A 19,774-nucleotide genomic window follows, 5' to 3' on the forward strand; every position below is an offset into this window, starting at 1 on the left:
AGCGCTCTATAGGTAATGAGAAAAAAGCGAGTGACAATATTTAAGTGAACACCATAGGTAATGAGAACACCAAAGGTGTGCAACATAAATTCACCACAAAATGACAATAACACAAGCACATATCGATTTTTAAACATTATGTTTTTTGAGACACTACATGTATCCTTATAAGCCAAGTCAAATTCTAAATAGACAAGCCACAATACAAAAAAGATATAGTCAAAATAAAACATAGAATGCTAAGTATGGCATGTATCCATATGTGTCAATCAATCAGATGTACATTCATCATTAACAAAGGGATTGCATCTTGAGGAGGATTATCGAGTATCTACATCATAACGTTGATCAGCTACCATAGATGAAGCCATTGCCTCTGCATACTCTAGCAGTACACTTCAACAACAAAGGGATTGCATCTTGAGGAGGACTCTCAAGTATCTGCATCATAACGTCGATCAACTGCCATAGCTAAAGCCATCACCTCTGCATACTCAGGCAGTATACTTCAACAACAAAAGGAAAGGGGAGAATAAATTTATGTCGCACATAACTCAACGGAATATTCAAACAAAGGAGAAACATAAATCCACAAATCCATAATGTAATCTAGTAAAATATGGCAATCTAAAACCAAGTGGCATGGGGAAGCTCACTAGTCATAGGGATTCTCTCCAGCATGTACATCTATATCATCTCCAACATCCCCTAAGGTACATCTTACTGCTTCCCTAGACTCCTATGCAGCATAGGGATCACAAAGGTAGAGATGATATGTTCAAGCTCACTAGTCATAGGGGTTCTCTCCAACATGTACATCTATATCATCTCCAACATCCCCTAAGGTACCTACATCTGCCTGCTTCCCTAGACTCCTATGCAGCATAGGGATCATAAAGGTAGAGATGATATGCTCATCCCTATCAAAACAGCTGCACAAACATACTCGGAAAAGTGGCATTGCCCCACAACCGAGCTCCAAGCATATACCATCTGGTGAAGAAAGGATCTCCATGAAGCATGCTATGAAGGATACATGTACTACACTCTATCCCACCACGCAACTCCTTCCCCATAGGTGACTTGGCCCTCACATCGGATGGCAAGTGATGATAGAGTACAGAATCCTTGGGCTTCATGCCAAAGCCTCAAAGCAAGGCACGCTCTCCTAGTGAAATGAAGCTGCAACCATCCCACGCCTCCGTGCTACGAACATCATGGAGGTACAATACTACAAAGGACACAAGAAGACATTGTAAACATTTTCCAATCATGCAAAGTTGACTATGCAAAAAAGTGACCCATCGCGAAGCAATTACCTTGATGCATAGTCTCGTAATAGCCATACGTGGAGGGATTCATCACAAAAACTCTCCTCGATATCTCCAAGTCAGAGACACGACAGTAGCGCTCCACCTTACCAATAGTATCTCCTATTCAATGCAAGGGACTTTCAAAATAATAGAAGGTGCACATTTGTAAAGAGGTTAGGATTGTTACCTCCTATGGAGGGACTTTTGATTACTGGTTTTAAAATTATTGATTACTATAATAATTTATAAAAATTATTATAATACTATTAAAATTATAGTATAATAATGATATACTATAATATTATAATATTTTAAAATTATAATACTATAAATTACTATAATAATATTATTACTATATGTTACCATTTATAAAAATTACTATAATTCTATTACTATTATTTGTTTCTCGTGTAATAATATTTATATACTATGAAACTCTTATACATATCTAATACTGACAAATAAAAATAATTAATTTCAATTTTACTGTTGGGAATTGTATTTTGTTAGTTGTTATAGAATATTTATTACATTATTATCATCACAGGGACATGTTTATTAACATTGAATTTTAGTAATATAAATATTAAATTAATGATTCGCGATCAACCAAGCTATTAATGTTTATCTGTCCTTCCTCAAAAATGCTTTTTTGATTGCTACAAGGTCTTCCTCTCCTTTTCTTCATTCTTGTTTGGCCCACGAATCCAATGTCGCACCATATTACCATCTATTGCCCAGAGCCGAGACAAAAACTAGTGCTTTTGTCAAGTGACACACTAGTTTCTATTAGTTTAGTATGGCTGAAAACCCATTTTGGTTTGGAAGGAACGCATATTTCTTTGTGACCTCTGATGCTGGGAGGTGAAGAAGTGAAGCTTGAGCCGGTGTTGCTTTCAAAATAGAGAAGAGGGTTTCAGTCTTGACGCCATGCAACACCAGCTTTACAAAGTGGTTGCAGTGACTACTAGAGTAAACAATGAGGAGCTTGATAATCTAGACAAAGTGAGCAACTGCAGAGGTAATGTAAACAGTGTTCTGCATTTAATAAGAGCATTGCCTCTAAATAGTAGTTTACATGCAGCTTCGAGATGCCTAGGGTCTATGATGGGTATGTAGCATTTGAACTACCTCCATGTTTGGAGAAGTCAGTAATGTATGGGATGGAACATAAGTATGATTGTCATCAGTGGGTTGAATATAATACATGTTCAAGTGATTGTTTCCCGAGACAAGTTCAGTTTCGTAGATGCTCATGCCACTTGCGTTGTGTGAACATTGATTGTCCTTTTTACTCTAGGCTTAGTTATCACAATGAAACATAGTGGAAGGGTAGATTTAAAAAGAGTTTTCTCACAAGGTTGATTGGCCCCGAGTATAGAAACCTTCTTTGCTCTGCAGACATTGTGACCAATTGCCAGCTTGTGTCATGCTATGATATATTACTGCTTACTCAGAGACCATAAAGGTACTAGCAGATGTGCAATACACTTGGGTCATCATAGTCATCCATATGAGGAAGGACGAAGCAGAAAATTGTAGCAAAGCGTTGAAGATATGGTTTCATTTAAGGTAAACTTCAATCCATTTACTAAAGTCAAACATATAGAGACAAATGTAACTAAGAATGTGATATTCAATATGCTTGTTGATGAGAAGGGTGGAGCCTCTATAGGTATTGGGGAGGAGGAGTAAAGTGAGCTTCTAGATAGTGTGATTCCACTTTCAAATAGAAAAAGAATTGAGCGGTATTTAGAAGATGCAAGGAAGGGGAAGAATGGCCATAGTTATGGCTTGGATGTTGTCCTTCATTTGAAAATAAAATTTAGGTTTCCATTCATTCATAGTGTCCTGTTTCTTGGTTAGCTAGGCCCTGAACATGAACCCCATGTGTTTAAAATGTCAACTATGGGCCCCAGAAGTGGGCTTGACTTGGTTAACAGGATGCAACCAGGTGGAAATTTAGAGAGTGTGTGGATTCATTTTGACCATGTGCACAGAGTGCAAGGATGGCCAACCATGTCAAACTTCATGTACGATCCATTTGTGAGAGGGACCTTCTTACCATTGCCACTTGCGAATTTAGGGTTGAGGATAGGAATGCCCAAGTAAGATTCTGGAGGATGCTTAATAAAGTGGTTCAGGACAATGGTTTGCAAAACCAAAATTCAGAGGTTTTATGGTAGATGAAGCCAATGCCAACTAGATTGCAATCTGCTTACTTTGGAGGGGAAAAGAAGAAAATGCGAGAGAAGAAGAGGTCATCTATATTCCATTGGGAGCAGAGTATGGTCTGACATACAATGAATTGTATTAGGCTAGCTTTCCAAGAGAGCATAAAGTATTTTGTTGCAAATGGAGAAGTGCTCCTCAATGCATACTTGAAAGGCACTCATTAGGGGACTAGACCAAGCATGTGAATAGATTTCAAAGTTAAAAAAATTCAAGTAAGTCAATTGCTAAATGACTTGTTGATCTCACTCACTCTTCCATGCAAGAGATGGAGGTGCATTCTCCAGAAATGCATACAGACCATGCGAGCAAAAGGAGTGTTCGTAGAAAGTGGTCTCCTTTGGAGTGGAGTTAGAAGATGATAGCCATAGACTTGAGTATGTTACTGTCACTAATGAGAGAGAAGTAGAGTTGGGTCAAAAGAGGAGAAAGGAGGACAAAACCAGACTCTTGTTGAAGCCAAACTGGTAAAGACAATGTGGGCAATTCATTAGGTTGGGCCGAGGAAAGAAATGACTTGCTTTGGGATTCCACTTGGACATAATGCAAGATGTGGAAGATATATTAATGAGAGGGCTAAAGAAGTATGAGCTCCAACACCTTGTTTTTGGGGACGTTGACAATACCCTGGTGGAACGGTGGGAGGATTTCTTTGGTTTTGTAAGAGTACACCAAAGCATTCTTGGATTGTCGATGAGAATCAAGTTATTGGGATGCCGGGATTCACTCTAGGAGTTTGGCCAGTGGAGGAGGGTACATCTTTTCAACCCTAGGAGATAGAAATGCTCACTTTGAATGGGTTTGTATTGCAGGGTATTACTCCTTGTGTGTCTCCTTTGCAGGGTACCACCAAGAATACGGAGAAGTTTTCTTCATCCTTTTGATCCAAATTCAGGGATGGAAAGATTGTCAAGTGGAGGAACAAACTCACCAAGGATTTTCATGAAAATATTAAGAAAGGTAGAACATTGGATGCACATGTCATTAGAGAAGCATTGCAGTTTGTAATGAGTCTCATGTGTTTTATGTTAGCACAGAAGGGTCAAGGGCCGTGAGATTGACCTATTCAGCAATCACTGAGTTCCCTAGGTGCTCATGCGAAGGATTCCAGAAAAGAGAGAGCAAAAAGCTGACATGTGTCCCATGCAAGCATATTTACTATATTTACATCTAGGTGCTTGGCTTGGAGCCTGTGGCACATGAGTTCATGCACCAAGCTACGCTAACTAAGGTGGAGTTATTTCAAGAACTCGGTGGGAGATGCCATAACATTGCTCCTTGATATTGTCATCTCACAATCCATCTTGGTATTTATGTGCCACATTTGGGGCTCTACTAATATTCATCCTTGTAATTGCACCTATGTTATTTAGGTGGGCTATGCCTTCCTATCCACATTATGTTTTTGTAATCGATTAGAGTTGATGCATTTTTGGAAAGTTGCCACTTGCGATGTTATTAAGGAAGTTTGAAAAGTGTTGTACGCTTTGTTGTGTTCTCTTTTGTTGTCATATGTTTCAATCTCGATACACATATCTTGGTGTTGGTTCGAACTTCGAAGTGCTCACTGTGATGGTGTAATTAATTTTGAATCGTAATGATTTTCATGCAACTTTCCATTTACTAATGAAGTATGAAGGTGTAGTATTTGTGGAGGAAACATTCTATACAAAAACACATGTAATCCATTCTTAGATGTGTTGAATTTGTGTTGCACACCTATGGTGTTCTCATTACTGGCCTTAGCTTTCTTGTATGCTTGTTCCTTGAAACGTGCTGCTTGATTTTTTCCTCACTCAAAAAGTTTTGCTCGGAGAATGACTACTCTCCACATGGTGAAGATATGACCACTGAAGTGATCCCTAGATAGACTTATGAAGTAACTATCTTCTTGACCTTGGCTTTGTATGAAAAGAAGTGTTTGATTGTAACAGTGTTAATAAAGAGCTTTTACTAAGATTTAGTATGAGATCCTATGATATCCCTCTTCTTACAAAAGTATGAAGTGCATGCATATGTATTTTCAACCCCTTGTTTGAATATGAGATTAATGCATGCATATGTATTTTCAACCCCTTGTTTGAATATGAGATTAATGCCACTCAAGAGCTAGTCAGAGCCTACTTAGATCAAAGATCTAAGGGGTGCCTGTTTCATCTGTTGTATAGCAGGTATGCACCTTGTCATCTCCAACATGAAAGAGAATGGGCACTATTCTTTGGGCTATCTGCAACCCTATACCCCCAATATGTTAATAAAATATGATATATCTACAAGTGTGGAAGAGAGTGGGAAACCCTTTTTTACCCCAATGGTGCTACAAATCTCACCTAACATACCACCCAGAGCTCGAACCCGGCTAGCCACTTACTCATAGCCCCCACATCATCTCTAATGAAAAGTGGAGCTCGTATAGGTGAGCAAAAAGATATGATATCGACATTGAAGTAATAAAATACACATTTCTTTCATACTCTCACCTCCTTAATGGCAGCTCATATTATAAATATATGGTCTAGGGTCAAATAGCTCTCGCCTTGACCTATGTCAGTGTCCTATGTCAAAGTCCCTCTACTCATAAGATAATATGAGCCTCCAGGATTGCTTCATAAATCTTGGCCAAGGGGTCTTTTGGCATAGTATAATTTTCAAACTCCTTAAGCAAAAAAAAAAAGAAGTATCACTTAAATCTTTCCTTTTACAAAGACACAATAAACATAAAGACTAAAGAACCAGTTAAGTGACTAGAAAAGTGTCTTTGCATGAAGAATCTCTTATTTAAGATGGTCAAATGTACTAGAGCTTGCATGGCGAACTAGGATGGTCAAATGTGCTAGAGCTTGCATGTGAACTATCATTCTCACTGCTTTCGCAGACACACCAAAATTAATCCATTATCATATTAATTAAATATGGAGCTCCAATAAAGCGCTTGAATATAGGATCATTGAAATGGTGGACTATGTTGGCTAATAGAGCATGTGGATGCATGCATATTCACCACCTTTAACACATCTCCATATAGCATGTCTCATCCCATCTCTTCACCTTACTTGAATGCTGATACAATAACTAAAGTCACAGTTTCCTTCCCTATGGTTATTTTAAATGGGCATGCTAACTTTCTTCGAGTAAAAGTATGTTTACCATTCCCATATTTTTGTGCAACGCCATTGGTTTCTTAGGTCTATCCTTTGAGACTCTATCCCTTAAGAGACTCTATTTTTGAAATCTTGAAATTTGGAGAAAATTGTTTTCTACCCGCAAGTAAACCCAAGCCTTCATAAATGGAGGGTTTATGATAAGAAATGGGACACTATAAAGGCTCTCATATCCTTATGGTTGAGGGGAGATGCTCCACCTTAAAGGATTGGAGGATTGAGCAGATGTCATGTGGAGAGATTTAAGTGCCTCTCTCTAAAGAATTAGAGGATTGGGTACTCTATCATGGGTAAATTTTTGAGTGTGCTATCCAAATTCTTCCCCCTTAGGAAAGGTTTTCCTAAAAGCTCCTGTATCCTTATGGTTGAGGGGAGATGCTCCACCGTAAACGATTGGAGGATTGGGTAGTCTATCATGTGTAAATTTTTGAGTGTGCTACCCAAATTCTTCCCCCTTAGGAAAGGTTTTCCTAAAAGCTCCCATATCCTTATGGTTGAGGGGAGATGCTCCACCTTAAATGATTGGAGGATTGAGCAGATATCATGTGGAGAGATTTAAGTGCCTCTGTCTAAAGAATTAGAGGATTGGGTTGTCTATCATGTGGAAATTTATGAGTGTGCTACCCAAATTCTTCCCCCTTGGCAAAGGTTTTCCTAATCACAAAGTTTACTTTAGGATATTGCTCCCATAGCTAGAGGTCATCATGTGGAAAGCTTTAAGTGTGTCACCCAATCTCTTCCCCCTTTAACCAAGGTTTTCCTATAATAAAGTTCACTTTAGGATATAACTCCCGCAGCTAGGGGTCCATTTGTGAAAGGCATCTCATCAAGGCCTAAAATCAAGGTCATCGTTGTAAGTGTAGCTTATGTTGTTTGGGGGGCAAGAGAACCATGCCAATTGTTCCTAGAGCTACCATTGGAGGGGAGGGTATCTTACAAAAAAATAGAATAACTTACTTATAATAATGCGTTGTCTCACAAATAATAAACAAAAGATATTACTTAATTAGCAATGTTGTATTAGAATCACATTAGAATCTGGCCTATTAACTGTTATTGCACTGCTGTGTTGTGGCCACTACTACTGCTATTGCTCCTGCTACTATTGCTACTTCTAATATTGCACATGCTTTGATGCTGTTGTTGTGATTGTTACTGTTGCTACTACCACTGAGAGCTAACGCTAAAGTAGATTTTTGGATATTATGAGCGCATCATGTGGATGCCCGCATGGAGACTACAAACTTTTGAAGACATGATGGAGACAACATTTTGGACCAGCTATAGAGTCTTCCATCAAGTCCCCCCTACTCCAACCTCGCGCCTCGATGTCATTCGAACATATTTGATCTACTTTAGATAGATTCGGCCAGCTCCAAGGATGGACCTGAATTAGGGAGGGGGGTAGGTTAACCACTCGGGTTAACATTTCTTTTGCAAGCGTGGCTACGCTTATTGTACTAATCTTTTGTAACCGTGCTAAGCACTTAATGTAAAAGAGACATGGGATGACTGAGCTTAAAGCTTGTGCAATGCCAGTCATGATGATGAGGAATACATAGAGCTAGGAACACTAATTTTGGGCCCCCAATTGTAAATGGGCGGTTGGCCATTGTAACTATGAGCTCGTGTATATAAGACATTATGAAATATGAAAAGGGAAAATCCCATTAGTCTCATTTTAGCTTTGCCTCTTCTCTCTCTCTTTCATTTGAGCTTGTGGATGTATGCTTGCTTGCATACTTGATTGTTGGTATGTGCTTGTAGAGATGGTGATGCTCTAACCTCTCTCCTTCTCTTCCCTCTCTTTGCTCTCTACCAAGTCCCTCTTGCATGCATATGGCATGAGGTGAAGGTTGAGCTTTCCATAGCTCCCTCCTTCTTGCTCTTTACCTAGCCATTGAATCTCTACTTGGGTGACACGAGTGAGCCCTTAGCGGCGGCTTCACATCAAGGAGTTAACCCTTATTAGGGTTGGCTAAGTGCAACTCTCTAGACTTAACCCTTGCATGTTGCCTCTCTTCTATTATATCTCCCTGTGCAAGGTAGCATGTTAGGTTTAACACAAGGTTAGGAGGGATAAGGAAAATGCTGCCTGGATGGGTCAAATCTCCTCCCCCCTATCGGAGGAAGTGGACATTGACATGAAGCTAGGTGAAGTTGAGTGCAAATTGCGACTACTAGGCTTAAAAAGGCAAGAGCTCAATACGTAAAGAATGATGGCAGAACAGAGGGAAATTGATAATTTGAATCTGTTTCGATCACATGGCAAGGAACTAGAAACATCTAGAAATGCCATTGATAACATGTGAATGTGAATGGGAATGACAAAAGGAGGTATACTAGCCTTAGAACCCATAAACGAGGAACCCAAGGCTGAGGAAGTCCTTGAAACACAATAAGAAGGGGACAATCTACCTAGGGCATTTGTAGGAGGAGAGGATTGGATCTACACGAGAGAGATATACATGAAATGGTCAATGATCCCTCACATTCCTGCAAAGCATGGAACTTCTAATTCAATAAAGGCAGGCTAAGGCTGCTAATGATGAGCCAAGTGACGAGGATGTGCTCAGACCTAGTCATAGACCCAAATTGAGTAAAAGAACCTATATAGGAAGAGGACGAGGTCTAGGTAGGGGGTAGCTCCACGCAGACTTAACTACAGCCACCACGAGGGCAGATTTATTGAATATGGTCGTAGAAATGGGCAGAGGCATGGTCAGGGACTTAGTCACTACTCTTGAATCTATACCATCTCATATGAAGCCACACATCATTTCGAAGCTTGTGCAAAAGTTCTCGGAAGATGGGGACTCGATCTAGCACATAGATATTTTTGAGTCAACCTGCAAAACATGTGGGCCGGTAAAGCGATGTAACCATGATACACATGCTTTTTCTCTGACCCTAGAAGGGAATAATTACCAATGGTACCAAACCTTAAAACCTAAGGATAAAGTCAATTTCACTCCGCTTAAGAATGTGTTCGTATTGAGCTTTGCTCTCGAAGTGGTGACAAATGGAGTCCTATGGCACAACTCCACAACATCAAGCAAAAAGAAAATGAGTCCATGTAGGATTATGTTTCTCGGCTCAAACACTTGGACTCAAGATGCAAACTGAGGAAAATGCTAACTGATTATCAGTTATTGCCTTAGTTCTGGAGAGGAGTTCGAGATCATAAGATGCATGATTATCTGGTGTTAGCCCGACCGACTACTCTAGATATGTGCTCTAAGTTGGCAATTGAATATGAGGATAACATTCTAGAGTTGCTCTGCAAAACAACCGGAAGACACTAAGACAGCTTTGGTGGTAGCAGTATCACAAGTCTCATCAGGATGATGCGGGATCCAAGAACAAGCAAGTTGGCAACATGACAGTTGAGGAACTTAGTACTTCGGGAGGAGATAAATTCAAGAATAAAAGAAAAACCCGCCAAAAATGAGTAAATGCTCACATAAGATGAAGAGTGGACTAAGGACCAAAGAAAAGAATTAAAAACTAAATTTTGACACCTCAGTGTGGGGATCTCCCCTCATGAAGTAGGCACCTTTTTCTCATCATTACCTCCAATTTTTAATCAATAAAATGAGATATTTTCATCTCTCCTCTCTCCTATTTCAAAACTAGATCCAAAAAGTAAGCTGAATTGACCCAAAAATGGTCAAAAGTTGACCAAACTGATTTGGAAAATTCTAGAATCAGTTTGCTTGGTTAGAGGCTCACTTTTTCCTATAAATAGAAGCCTCCCCCTTTGTAAAAGTTTAATGGTGTTTATGCACTATTACTCTACTTCTGTCCTAAGCCATCTATATTGAATTTTTTTAATAATTCAATTGTTTTTGGCCTAATCCTCTCCAAAGTGAATTGGTGGCCACTATTGCTTCAAACAATAGTAGAACCCTCAATCCCTCAAGCCAAAGGAGAGCTTACAAGCTCCATGTAAGCTAATTTCCTTACTTTGTTTTACAAATTTTAATGAAAAATATATGGTTTTCTTGATTTTTATGTTTTTCAAATGACTGAATTAAATTCAAATGCTATGCCTTTGATGAAAAGGCCACCCCCTTCTCTTCTTTACATTCCAACCTTTCTTAATCCTAGAAAGATTAACTAAGCGATTAATTAAACTCTTCTTATTGTTTACTCTCTTGAATTTAGAAAATTGTGTAGATTAGAGTTCTATAATTCTAAATTGGGTTAATTAAGTTAAATAAAGAAAGATAAAAATGAGAAATGGTCAGCCATACAAAGGAGGTTATGGCAAAATTCTCCAGAATTTTGTGAAAAAGAAAGTTTGTTTTTATGTTATTCCAAAAGAGTAATTTCCACCATTTTTGCATCTAAAAGAAATATTCTAATTACTCCATGTACATATTCACCTATGAATATGCATGGATATCGTTGATATTAATTATTAAATTTGATTTCTATGCATAAAGAAATTTTTTTATTACAAAAGTATTATTCTTATTAAATTTGGTTTTTATGCATAGAAAGATGCATAAAGGAATTTTTCTTATTATAAAAGTGTTATTCTTATTAAATTTGATTTCTATGCATAGAAAGATGCATAATGGAATTTTTTTAATTACAAAAGTGTTATTCTTATTGAATTTTATTTCTATGCATAGAAAGATGGATAAAGGATTTTTTTTATTACAAAAGTGTTATTCTTATTAAATTTGATTTCTATGCATAGAAAGATGCAAAAAGGAAATTTTTTAATTATAAAAGTGTTATTCTTATTAAATTTGATTTCTATGCATAGAAAGATGCATAAAGGAATTTGTTTTATTATAAAAGTGTTATTCTTATTAAATTTGATTTCTATGCATAGAAAGATGCATAAAGGAATTTTTATAATTATAAAAGTGTTATTCTTATTAAATTTGATTTCTATGCATAGAAAAATGCAAAATGAAAGTTGTTTTATTATAAAAGTGTTACTCTTATTAAATTTGATTTTTATGCATAGAAAGATGCATAATTTTTGTTATTATAAAAGTGTTATTCTTATTAAATTTTATTTCTATGCATAGAAAGATGCATAATGGATTTTTTATTACAAAAGTGTTATTCTTATTAAATTTGATTTTTATGCATAGAAAGATGCATAAAAGAAATTTTTTAATTATAAAAGTGTGATTCTTATTAAATTTGATTTCTATGCACAGAAAGATGCATAATGGATTTTTTAATTACAAAAGTGCTATTCTTATTAAATTTGATTTTTATGCATAAATAGATGCATAAAGAAATTATTTTTATTTTAAAAGTGTTATTCCTATTAAATTTGATTTTATGCATCGATAGATGCATAAAAGGATTTTTTTAAAAAGTGTTATTCCCATTGAAGTTGATTTTTATGCATAAATAGATGCATAAAGAATTTTTATATCAAAATTAGAATTCTCTTAAATTCTATGTTTAAATTCTATGAGTATTTGATAAATGAATAATTAAATACTCTAAGAGAGAAATTTCTATCGTTTTATATTCACACGGATTGTAAAAAGAAAATTCAAGAAATCTATCGAGATCGAAATATTCAGATAAATGATTAATTTATTCCTCATTGGAATTCATAACTAATTTAGAAATCAGTTAAGAGAATATTCAAAGAAAGAACTTCAATAAAATAGTAAATGAATTATCAAACCTTTTCGAGAAAGATAGTTCAGGAAAAATCTTATCCGACTCGAACCTTGAATCAGACTATTACTGAGACCAAACTCTTTCGTTAGTTTCGAGGAAAGGTGCGACCAGTTTAGAAAAGTACATTCAAAACTCCTACCAAATCTGAAACTAAGTTTGAGACACTTCTAATTGATCTGTGGTAATTGATCTGTGGATCAAGGTTATAGAATTCAAGGAATTCTGGTATGAAATTCAGAATTCCGATCAAGAAGTTTTGGGGATATTGATTCAAGAGACTCCTTGTATTCAAAAGAAAGTCAAACTGAAAACTTGCATAGAAACCCTGTTTTCTAAAAGGACTGTCTTACACCAGAATGCTAGAGGGAGCATTTGGTATATGTTTTTGTAAGGGAAGTTCGGTTGCAATCAGCTTTGGCGGGGAGTGTTCAAAGGACGGCTCATGCGGCAAAGCCTGCCCAGGTCCTGAGACTAGCCTCGGTATGGTTGAAAAATAGTGAGCTTTCGGTATGATGGTCGAGGGCCAACGAAGCGGTCCCTGAGTGAATAGATGGATGTGATGTGATGTGAATAGATGTGATGAGATGTGATGTGAATCAGATAGATGTGAATGGATGGATGGGATGTGATGTGAATCAGATAGATGTGAATGGATGGATGGGATGTGATGTGAATAGATGTGATGAGATGTCATGTGAATAGATGTGATGAGATGTCATGTGAATCAGATAGATGGATGGATGGGATGTGATGTGAATAGATGTGATGAGATGTCATGTGATGAGATGTCATGTGAATCAGATAGATGTGAATGAATGGATAGATGGGATGTGATGTGAATAAGATAGATGTGAATGGATGGATGAGATGTAATGTGATGTGAATCGGGATAAATAAATGAGATGTGATGACATGCGAATCAGATAGATGTAAATGATTAAATGAGATGTAATGTGATGTGAATTGGGATGTAAATGAATGAGATGTGATGTGAATCAAATAGATGTGAATGAATGAGATGTGATGTGAATTAGATAGATGTGAATGAATGGATGAGATATAATGTGATGTGAATTGGGATGTGAATAAATGCGATGTCATGACATGTGAATCAGATAGATGTGGATGAATGGATGGATGGGATGTGATGTGAATAGATGTGATGAGATGTCATGTGAATAGATGTGATGAGATGTCATGTGAATCAGATAGATGTGAATGAATGGATGGATGGGATGTGATGTGAATAGATGTGATGAGATGTGATGAGATGTCATGTGAATCAGATAGATGTGAATGAATGGATGAGATGTAATGTGATGTGAAACGGGACGTGAATGACTGAGATGTGATGTCATGTGAATCGGGATGTAAATGAATGATATGGGATGTGAATGCGTGACATGTGATGTATGTGATGTGATGTGAAACAGGATAGATGTGAATGAATGAGATGTGATGTAAATATATGAGGTGTGATGAGATGTGAATATGGGTAGATGCAAGGGGATAGATGTGAATATGGGTAGATGCAAGGGGATGAGATGTGATGAGGATAAATGAGGAAAGATGCAAGGGGATGAGATGTGAATATGGGTAGATGCAAGGGGATGAGATGTGATGAGGATAAATGAGGAAAGATGTGATGAGATGGAAAATGATGTGATTGAATGAGAATGGGAATACATATGAATTGGATGTGGATTAAGTAATGTGGATTGATGTGGAACAATGTGGAAAGATGAGAGTTCGTTATAGAAAGTGTATTTATGGCATGTTTTTTTTAAATGACTGTTTTATGTCAATAATGCTAGGGAAGCATTTTGACCGTCTTGTGAATGAGGTTGTGGAGACCTATCTGTTAAATTTGCAACAGCTAACGGAGAGTCAACGGAGGACATCTCGCATAGCAAGGTCGGTCGAGGTCTTGACAAGCCTCGGTTCGATATAAATGGTGAGCTTCTGGTACGGTGGATGAGGGACTAAGGAAGCGACCTATGAGTGAACTGCTAGGTGATGTGCGAAGGATCCTAGAGGGTGCTGACCATACGGTGCTCAGGCTCTGGGTCGCCAAAGATACCCACACGTGCATCGTGGAAGATATTGGAGCAAGGAGTAAGAGTTATTTTCTGAATTCGGGCATAGATCTCATTGATGGACCTTGCTGGTCCTCAAACAATGGATGAGTCCTCAACGGATGAGTCCCTGGCTCTTTTATATGGATCTGTTGGTTGATCTTGTTGATCTTCAACGGAGATTCCATTTTGGTTTTTATAAGTGAATATATTGCCACTATGAGTTAGGAACTATTGAAAAGGCCCCTGAAGAGTGGACAGGTGGTGAGCGTTCTAGTTTTGCAAATGATGCCATAGGTACACCGATGAAGGAAAATTTGGAAATTAAGATTCAACGGGATATTTTGAAAGATTATGATCAGTGATACCATAGTTTCATTAAAAGATTGTTGTAAAGATAGCTGAATTTGTGAAAAAGGCAATTTCATATTGGGTGTGTAAGTGGTGTGACTAGTTTTAAGTTTGCATGAATATCCGGCTAGGGGGACTGGGAACTCTCTTCCCTGGTACCCGAGACAAAACCTAACCAAATTCTTAAATGGATCCCATCACTACAAGGGTTGGGCAGCTGGCTAACCCACAGGACTGGATGGGGTTAGGCTGGACTGATGGCCTAAAATGAGACTCAATTCTGTTATGGTACGATAGATGAAGTAAATCCCGGATAAAAATTATTCTATGGAAAAGAACCAATGGCTGTGCCTCTCAATGAGGAAAAAAGCGTTGGTCTCTATGACCCAAGTGCAAGTCTTCTCCTTGATCTGACTATCGGACTTATGGGTTCGGTCAGATCATCAGTTCAGTTTGTTAAGGCTCTTGACTAAGTTAAAGTAAAAATATCCTGGAGGAATCGCCCGTGCTTTTCGGGTGAGGGAAGTTTTTCCGGGTTTGATTTTGGAAGAACCGAGGGATTAGTCTCTTGTCCAGATATATGTGGGCGAGGCCCCGAGTGAGGGACCCTGCCTCGCACAAGAAGTGCTACTTCCGCTACTAGCACCCCCAGAATTTGTTGCACGGAGGGGATAGGGATCTTTCAGCTGGTGGTATTAGAGCGAATTGGCTAAAGTGGATCAACCGAGAAACCAAAAATGTCAAAAATTTATGAAGTAGTAGTAAAAGGTTATAATTATGTGATGAAATTCATACAAATCGATATTTAGAATGAAGATTCATAAATAGGTAACTGGGCCTTCAAATGGAAGTACCACAATTATATAGAATCCCTTACTTGCTTGAGGCCTAGACATGATGGTATTGACCTTAAAATTCCAAGGACCGTGACTACCCGTATATACCGAGGGTATAACTAGAGCTCTTTACTGGCAGTAAATCTAAGACCTTGAAATTATAAGCAAAAATGCTATCCAGATGATGAAATCGAATGTGGTTGATATGATTTTAAAATTCTGGTTGAGAGCTGATGAGTTGATTTGGATTCTGATTGAAAAATGACGATTCCTGAATTTTGGTTGAAAAGCGATAAGCTGAGCAAAACCACAATGAGGATGAATGGGACGAGTCCCTTTGCCTGATGATGTTCGTAACTAGAATGACGATAATGACTTCAGCAAATCACTATGAGATTAGTGGATTATGGTGACAGCTTGCTGCGATTAACACTTGACCCAGTGGATCATGTTAATGACCAATTAAAAACCTGTATAATTGAAATTCCCATGGAGGAATGTTCAGATGGAAATTTCGGTCTAATGGACCATTATTATGTTAAGGATATAAATGATATGATCTGAATGAATTGTTATCTGATGATGAATTCTATATAAGGGATCTTTATCCTAGGATTCTGTTGGGTTCACCAGACTATAAGGAACCCCAGAATCAGTTGGATCTTAAAGGGAAAGAGTTGTCCTCTAGTTTGCGAAGATGAGGACATCTCGTGTTTTTTAAGTGGGGTAGGATGTAAGATTCCTCCCTCCAAATTTTGAGGTATGCAGGTGTAAGAACCTCTCCTTCTGATCTTATAACTATTCCCCTCTCTGAAATAAAAGAAAGATCTTATTTTACCTTGTTTTGGCCTGGAGAAAGAAAATGTCTAGAGGGAGGTAATTCAAAATTGAGATATTTTTGGATATAAAAATCCTCCTAGTGTCTAAAATGGTTTCCCCAGAAATAGAAATTCAAAAAGAACTTTCCAATGTGCAATTGGAATTAATTGAAAATACGTAAAAAGGACCTTAGCCTAAGGGTCTAGATTTTCAAATTTTTTTGGATTATGGTCCAGTTAAGGTTCCTATGGGCCAACAGGATCAATCCAAGTGTAGCGAGGAGATAAATTGAAGAATAAAAGAAAAACCCCCTCACTTTTTCCTATAAATAGAAGCCTCTCCCTTTGTAAAAGCTTAATGGTGTTTATGCACTGTTACTCTACTCCTCTCCTGAGCCATCTACATTGAATTTTTTAATAATTCAATTGTTTTTGGCCTGATCCTCACCAAAGTGAATTGGTGGCCACTATTGCTTCAAACAATAGTAGAACCCTCAATCCCTCAAGCCAAAGGAGAACTTACAAGCTCCATGTAAGCTAATTTTCTTACTTTGTTTACAAATTTTAATGAAAAATATATGGTTTTCTTCATTATTATGTTTTTCAAATGATTGAATTAAATTCAAATGCTATGCCTTTGATGAAAAGGCCACCCCCTTCTCTTCTTTACATTCGAACCTTTCTTAATCCTAGAGAGATTAACTAAGTGATTAATTAAACTCTTCTTATTGTTTACTCTCTTAAATTTAGAAAATTGTGTAGATTAGAGTTCTATAATTCTAAATTGGGTTAAATGAATTAAATAAAGAAAGATAAAAATGAGAAATGGTTAGCCATACAAAGGAGGTTATGGCAAAATTTTCCAGAATTTTGTGAAAAGAAAGTTTGTTTTTATGTTATTCCAAAAGAGTAATTCCCACCATTTTTGCATCTAAAAGAAATATTCTAATTACTCCATGTACATATTCATCTATGAATATGCATGGATATCATTGATATTAATTATTAAATTTGATTTCTATGCATAGAAAGATGCATAAAAGAATTTTTTTATTACAAAAGTGTTATTCTTATTGAATTTGATTTTTATGCATAGAAAGATGCATAAAGGGATTTTTTAAAATTATAAAAGTAATATTCCTATTAAATTTGATTTCTATGCATAGAAAGATGCATAATGGAATTTTTTTATTACAAAGGTGTTATTCTTATTCAATTTGATTTTTATGCATAGAAAGATGCATAAAGGAAATTTTATTATTATAAAAGTGTTATTCTTATTAAATTTGATTTCTATGCATAGAAAGATGCATAATGGAATTTGTTTAATTACAAAAGTGTTATTCTTATTAAATTTAATTTTTATGCATAGAAAGATGCATAAAGGAATTTGTTTTATTATAAAAGTGTTATTCTTATTAAAGTTGATTTTTATGCAAAGAAAGATATATAAAGGAATTTTTTAATTATAAAAGTGTTATTCCTATTAAATTTGATTTCTATGCATAGAAAGATGCATAATGGAATTTGTTTTCTTACAAAAGTGTTATTCTTATTAAATTTGATTTTTATGCATAGAAAGATGCATAAAGGAATTTTTTTATTATAAAAGTATTATTCTTATTAAATTTGATTTCTATGCATAGAAAGATGCATAATAAATTTTTTTTATTGCAAAAGTGTTATTCTTATTAAATTTGATTTTTATGCGTAGAAAGATGCATAAAGGAATTTTTTTAATTATAAAAGTGTTATTCTTATTAAATTTGATTTCTATGCATAGAAAGATGCATAAAGGATTTTTTTAATTACAAAAGTTTTATTCTTATTAAATTTGATTTCTATGCATAGAAAGATGCAAAAAGAAAATTTTTTAATTATAAAAGTGTTATTCTTATTAAATTTGATTTCTATGCATAGAAAGATGCATAAAGGAATTTGTTTTATTATAAAAGTGTTATTCTTATTAAATTTGATTTCTATGCATAGAAAGATGCATAAAGGAATTTTTATAATTATAAAAGTGTTATTCTTATTAAATTTGATTTCTATGCATAGAAAAATGCATAATGGAATTTGTTTTATTACAAAAGTGTTATTCTTATTAAATTTGATTTTTATGCATAGAAAGATGCATAAATTTTTTTTAATTATAAAAGTGTTATTCTTATTAAATTTTATTTCTATGCATAGAAAGATGCATAATGGAATTTTTTATTACAAAAGTATTATTCTTATTAAATTTGATTTTTATGCATAGAAAGATGCATAAAGGAAATTTTTTAATTATAAAAGTGTTATTCTTATTAAATTTGATTTCTATGCACAGAAAGATGCATAACAGATTTTTTAATTACAAAAGTGCTATTCTTATTAAATTTGATTTTTATGCATAAATAGATGCATAAAGAAATTATTTTTATTTTAAAAGTGTTATCCCTATTAAATTTGATTTTATGCATCAATAGATGCATAAAAGGATTTTTTTAAAAAGTGTTAATCCCATTGAAGTTGATTTTTATGCATAAATAGATGCATAAAGAATTTTTATATCAAAATTAGAATTCTCTTAAATTCTATGTTTAAATTCTATGAGTATTTGATAAATGAATAATTAAATACTCTAAGAGAGAAATTTCTATCGTTTTATATTCACACGGATTGTAAAAAGAAAATTCAAGAAATCTATCGAGATCGAAATATTCAGATAAATGATTAATTTATTCCTCATTGAAATTTATAACTAATTTAAAAATCAGTTAAGAGAGTATTCAAAGAAAGAACTTCAGTAAAATAGTAAATGAATTATCAAACCTTTTCGAGAAAGATAGTTCAGGAAAAATCTTATCCGACTCGAACCTTGAATCAGACTATTACCGAGACCAAACTGTTTCGTCAGTTTCGAGGAAAGGTGCGACCAGTTTAGAAAAGTACATTCAAAACTCCTACCAAATCTGAAACTAAGTTTGAGACACTTCTAATTGATATGTGGATCAAGGTTATAGAATTCAAGGAATTCTGGTATGAAATTCGGAATTTTGATCAAGAAGTTTTGGGGATATTGATTCAAGAGATACTCCTTGTATTCAAAAGAAAGTCAAACTGAAAACTTGCATAGAAACCCTGTTTTCTAAAAGGACTGTCTTACACCAGAATGCTAGAGGGAGCATTTGGTATATGTTTTTGTAAGGAAAGTTCGGTTGCAATCAGCTCTGGCGGGGAGTGTTCAAAGGACGGCTCATGCGGCAAAGCCTGCCCAGGTCCTGAGACCAGCCTCGGTATGGTTGAAAAATGGTGAGCTTTCGGTATGATGGGCGAGGGCCA

General features: G+C 35.8%; 1 protein-coding gene across 1 annotated transcript in view; it reads right to left on the reverse strand.

Moving 5' to 3' along the window:
* Positions 1 to 433: 433 nt before the first annotated feature.
* The window catches only part of LOC147605820 (uncharacterized), a 147,302-nt gene continuing 127,961 nt past the window's right edge, over positions 434 to 19,774 (reverse strand). The window contains exons 6-7 of the mRNA XM_086792555.1: positions 657 to 739; positions 434 to 506 (exon numbers count right to left, since the gene is read on the reverse strand). Of these exons, the coding sequence (XP_086648681.1) occupies positions 434 to 506; positions 657 to 739 (156 nt within the window). The remainder of the gene's footprint in view (positions 507 to 656; positions 740 to 19,774) is intronic.

This window comes from Cibotium barometz, chromosome 58 (assembly GCF_041138505.1).
Source record: "Cibotium barometz isolate CiBa-2024 chromosome 58, ASM4113850v1, whole genome shotgun sequence".
NCBI classification, from domain to species: domain Eukaryota; kingdom Viridiplantae; phylum Streptophyta; class Polypodiopsida; order Cyatheales; family Cibotiaceae; genus Cibotium; species Cibotium barometz.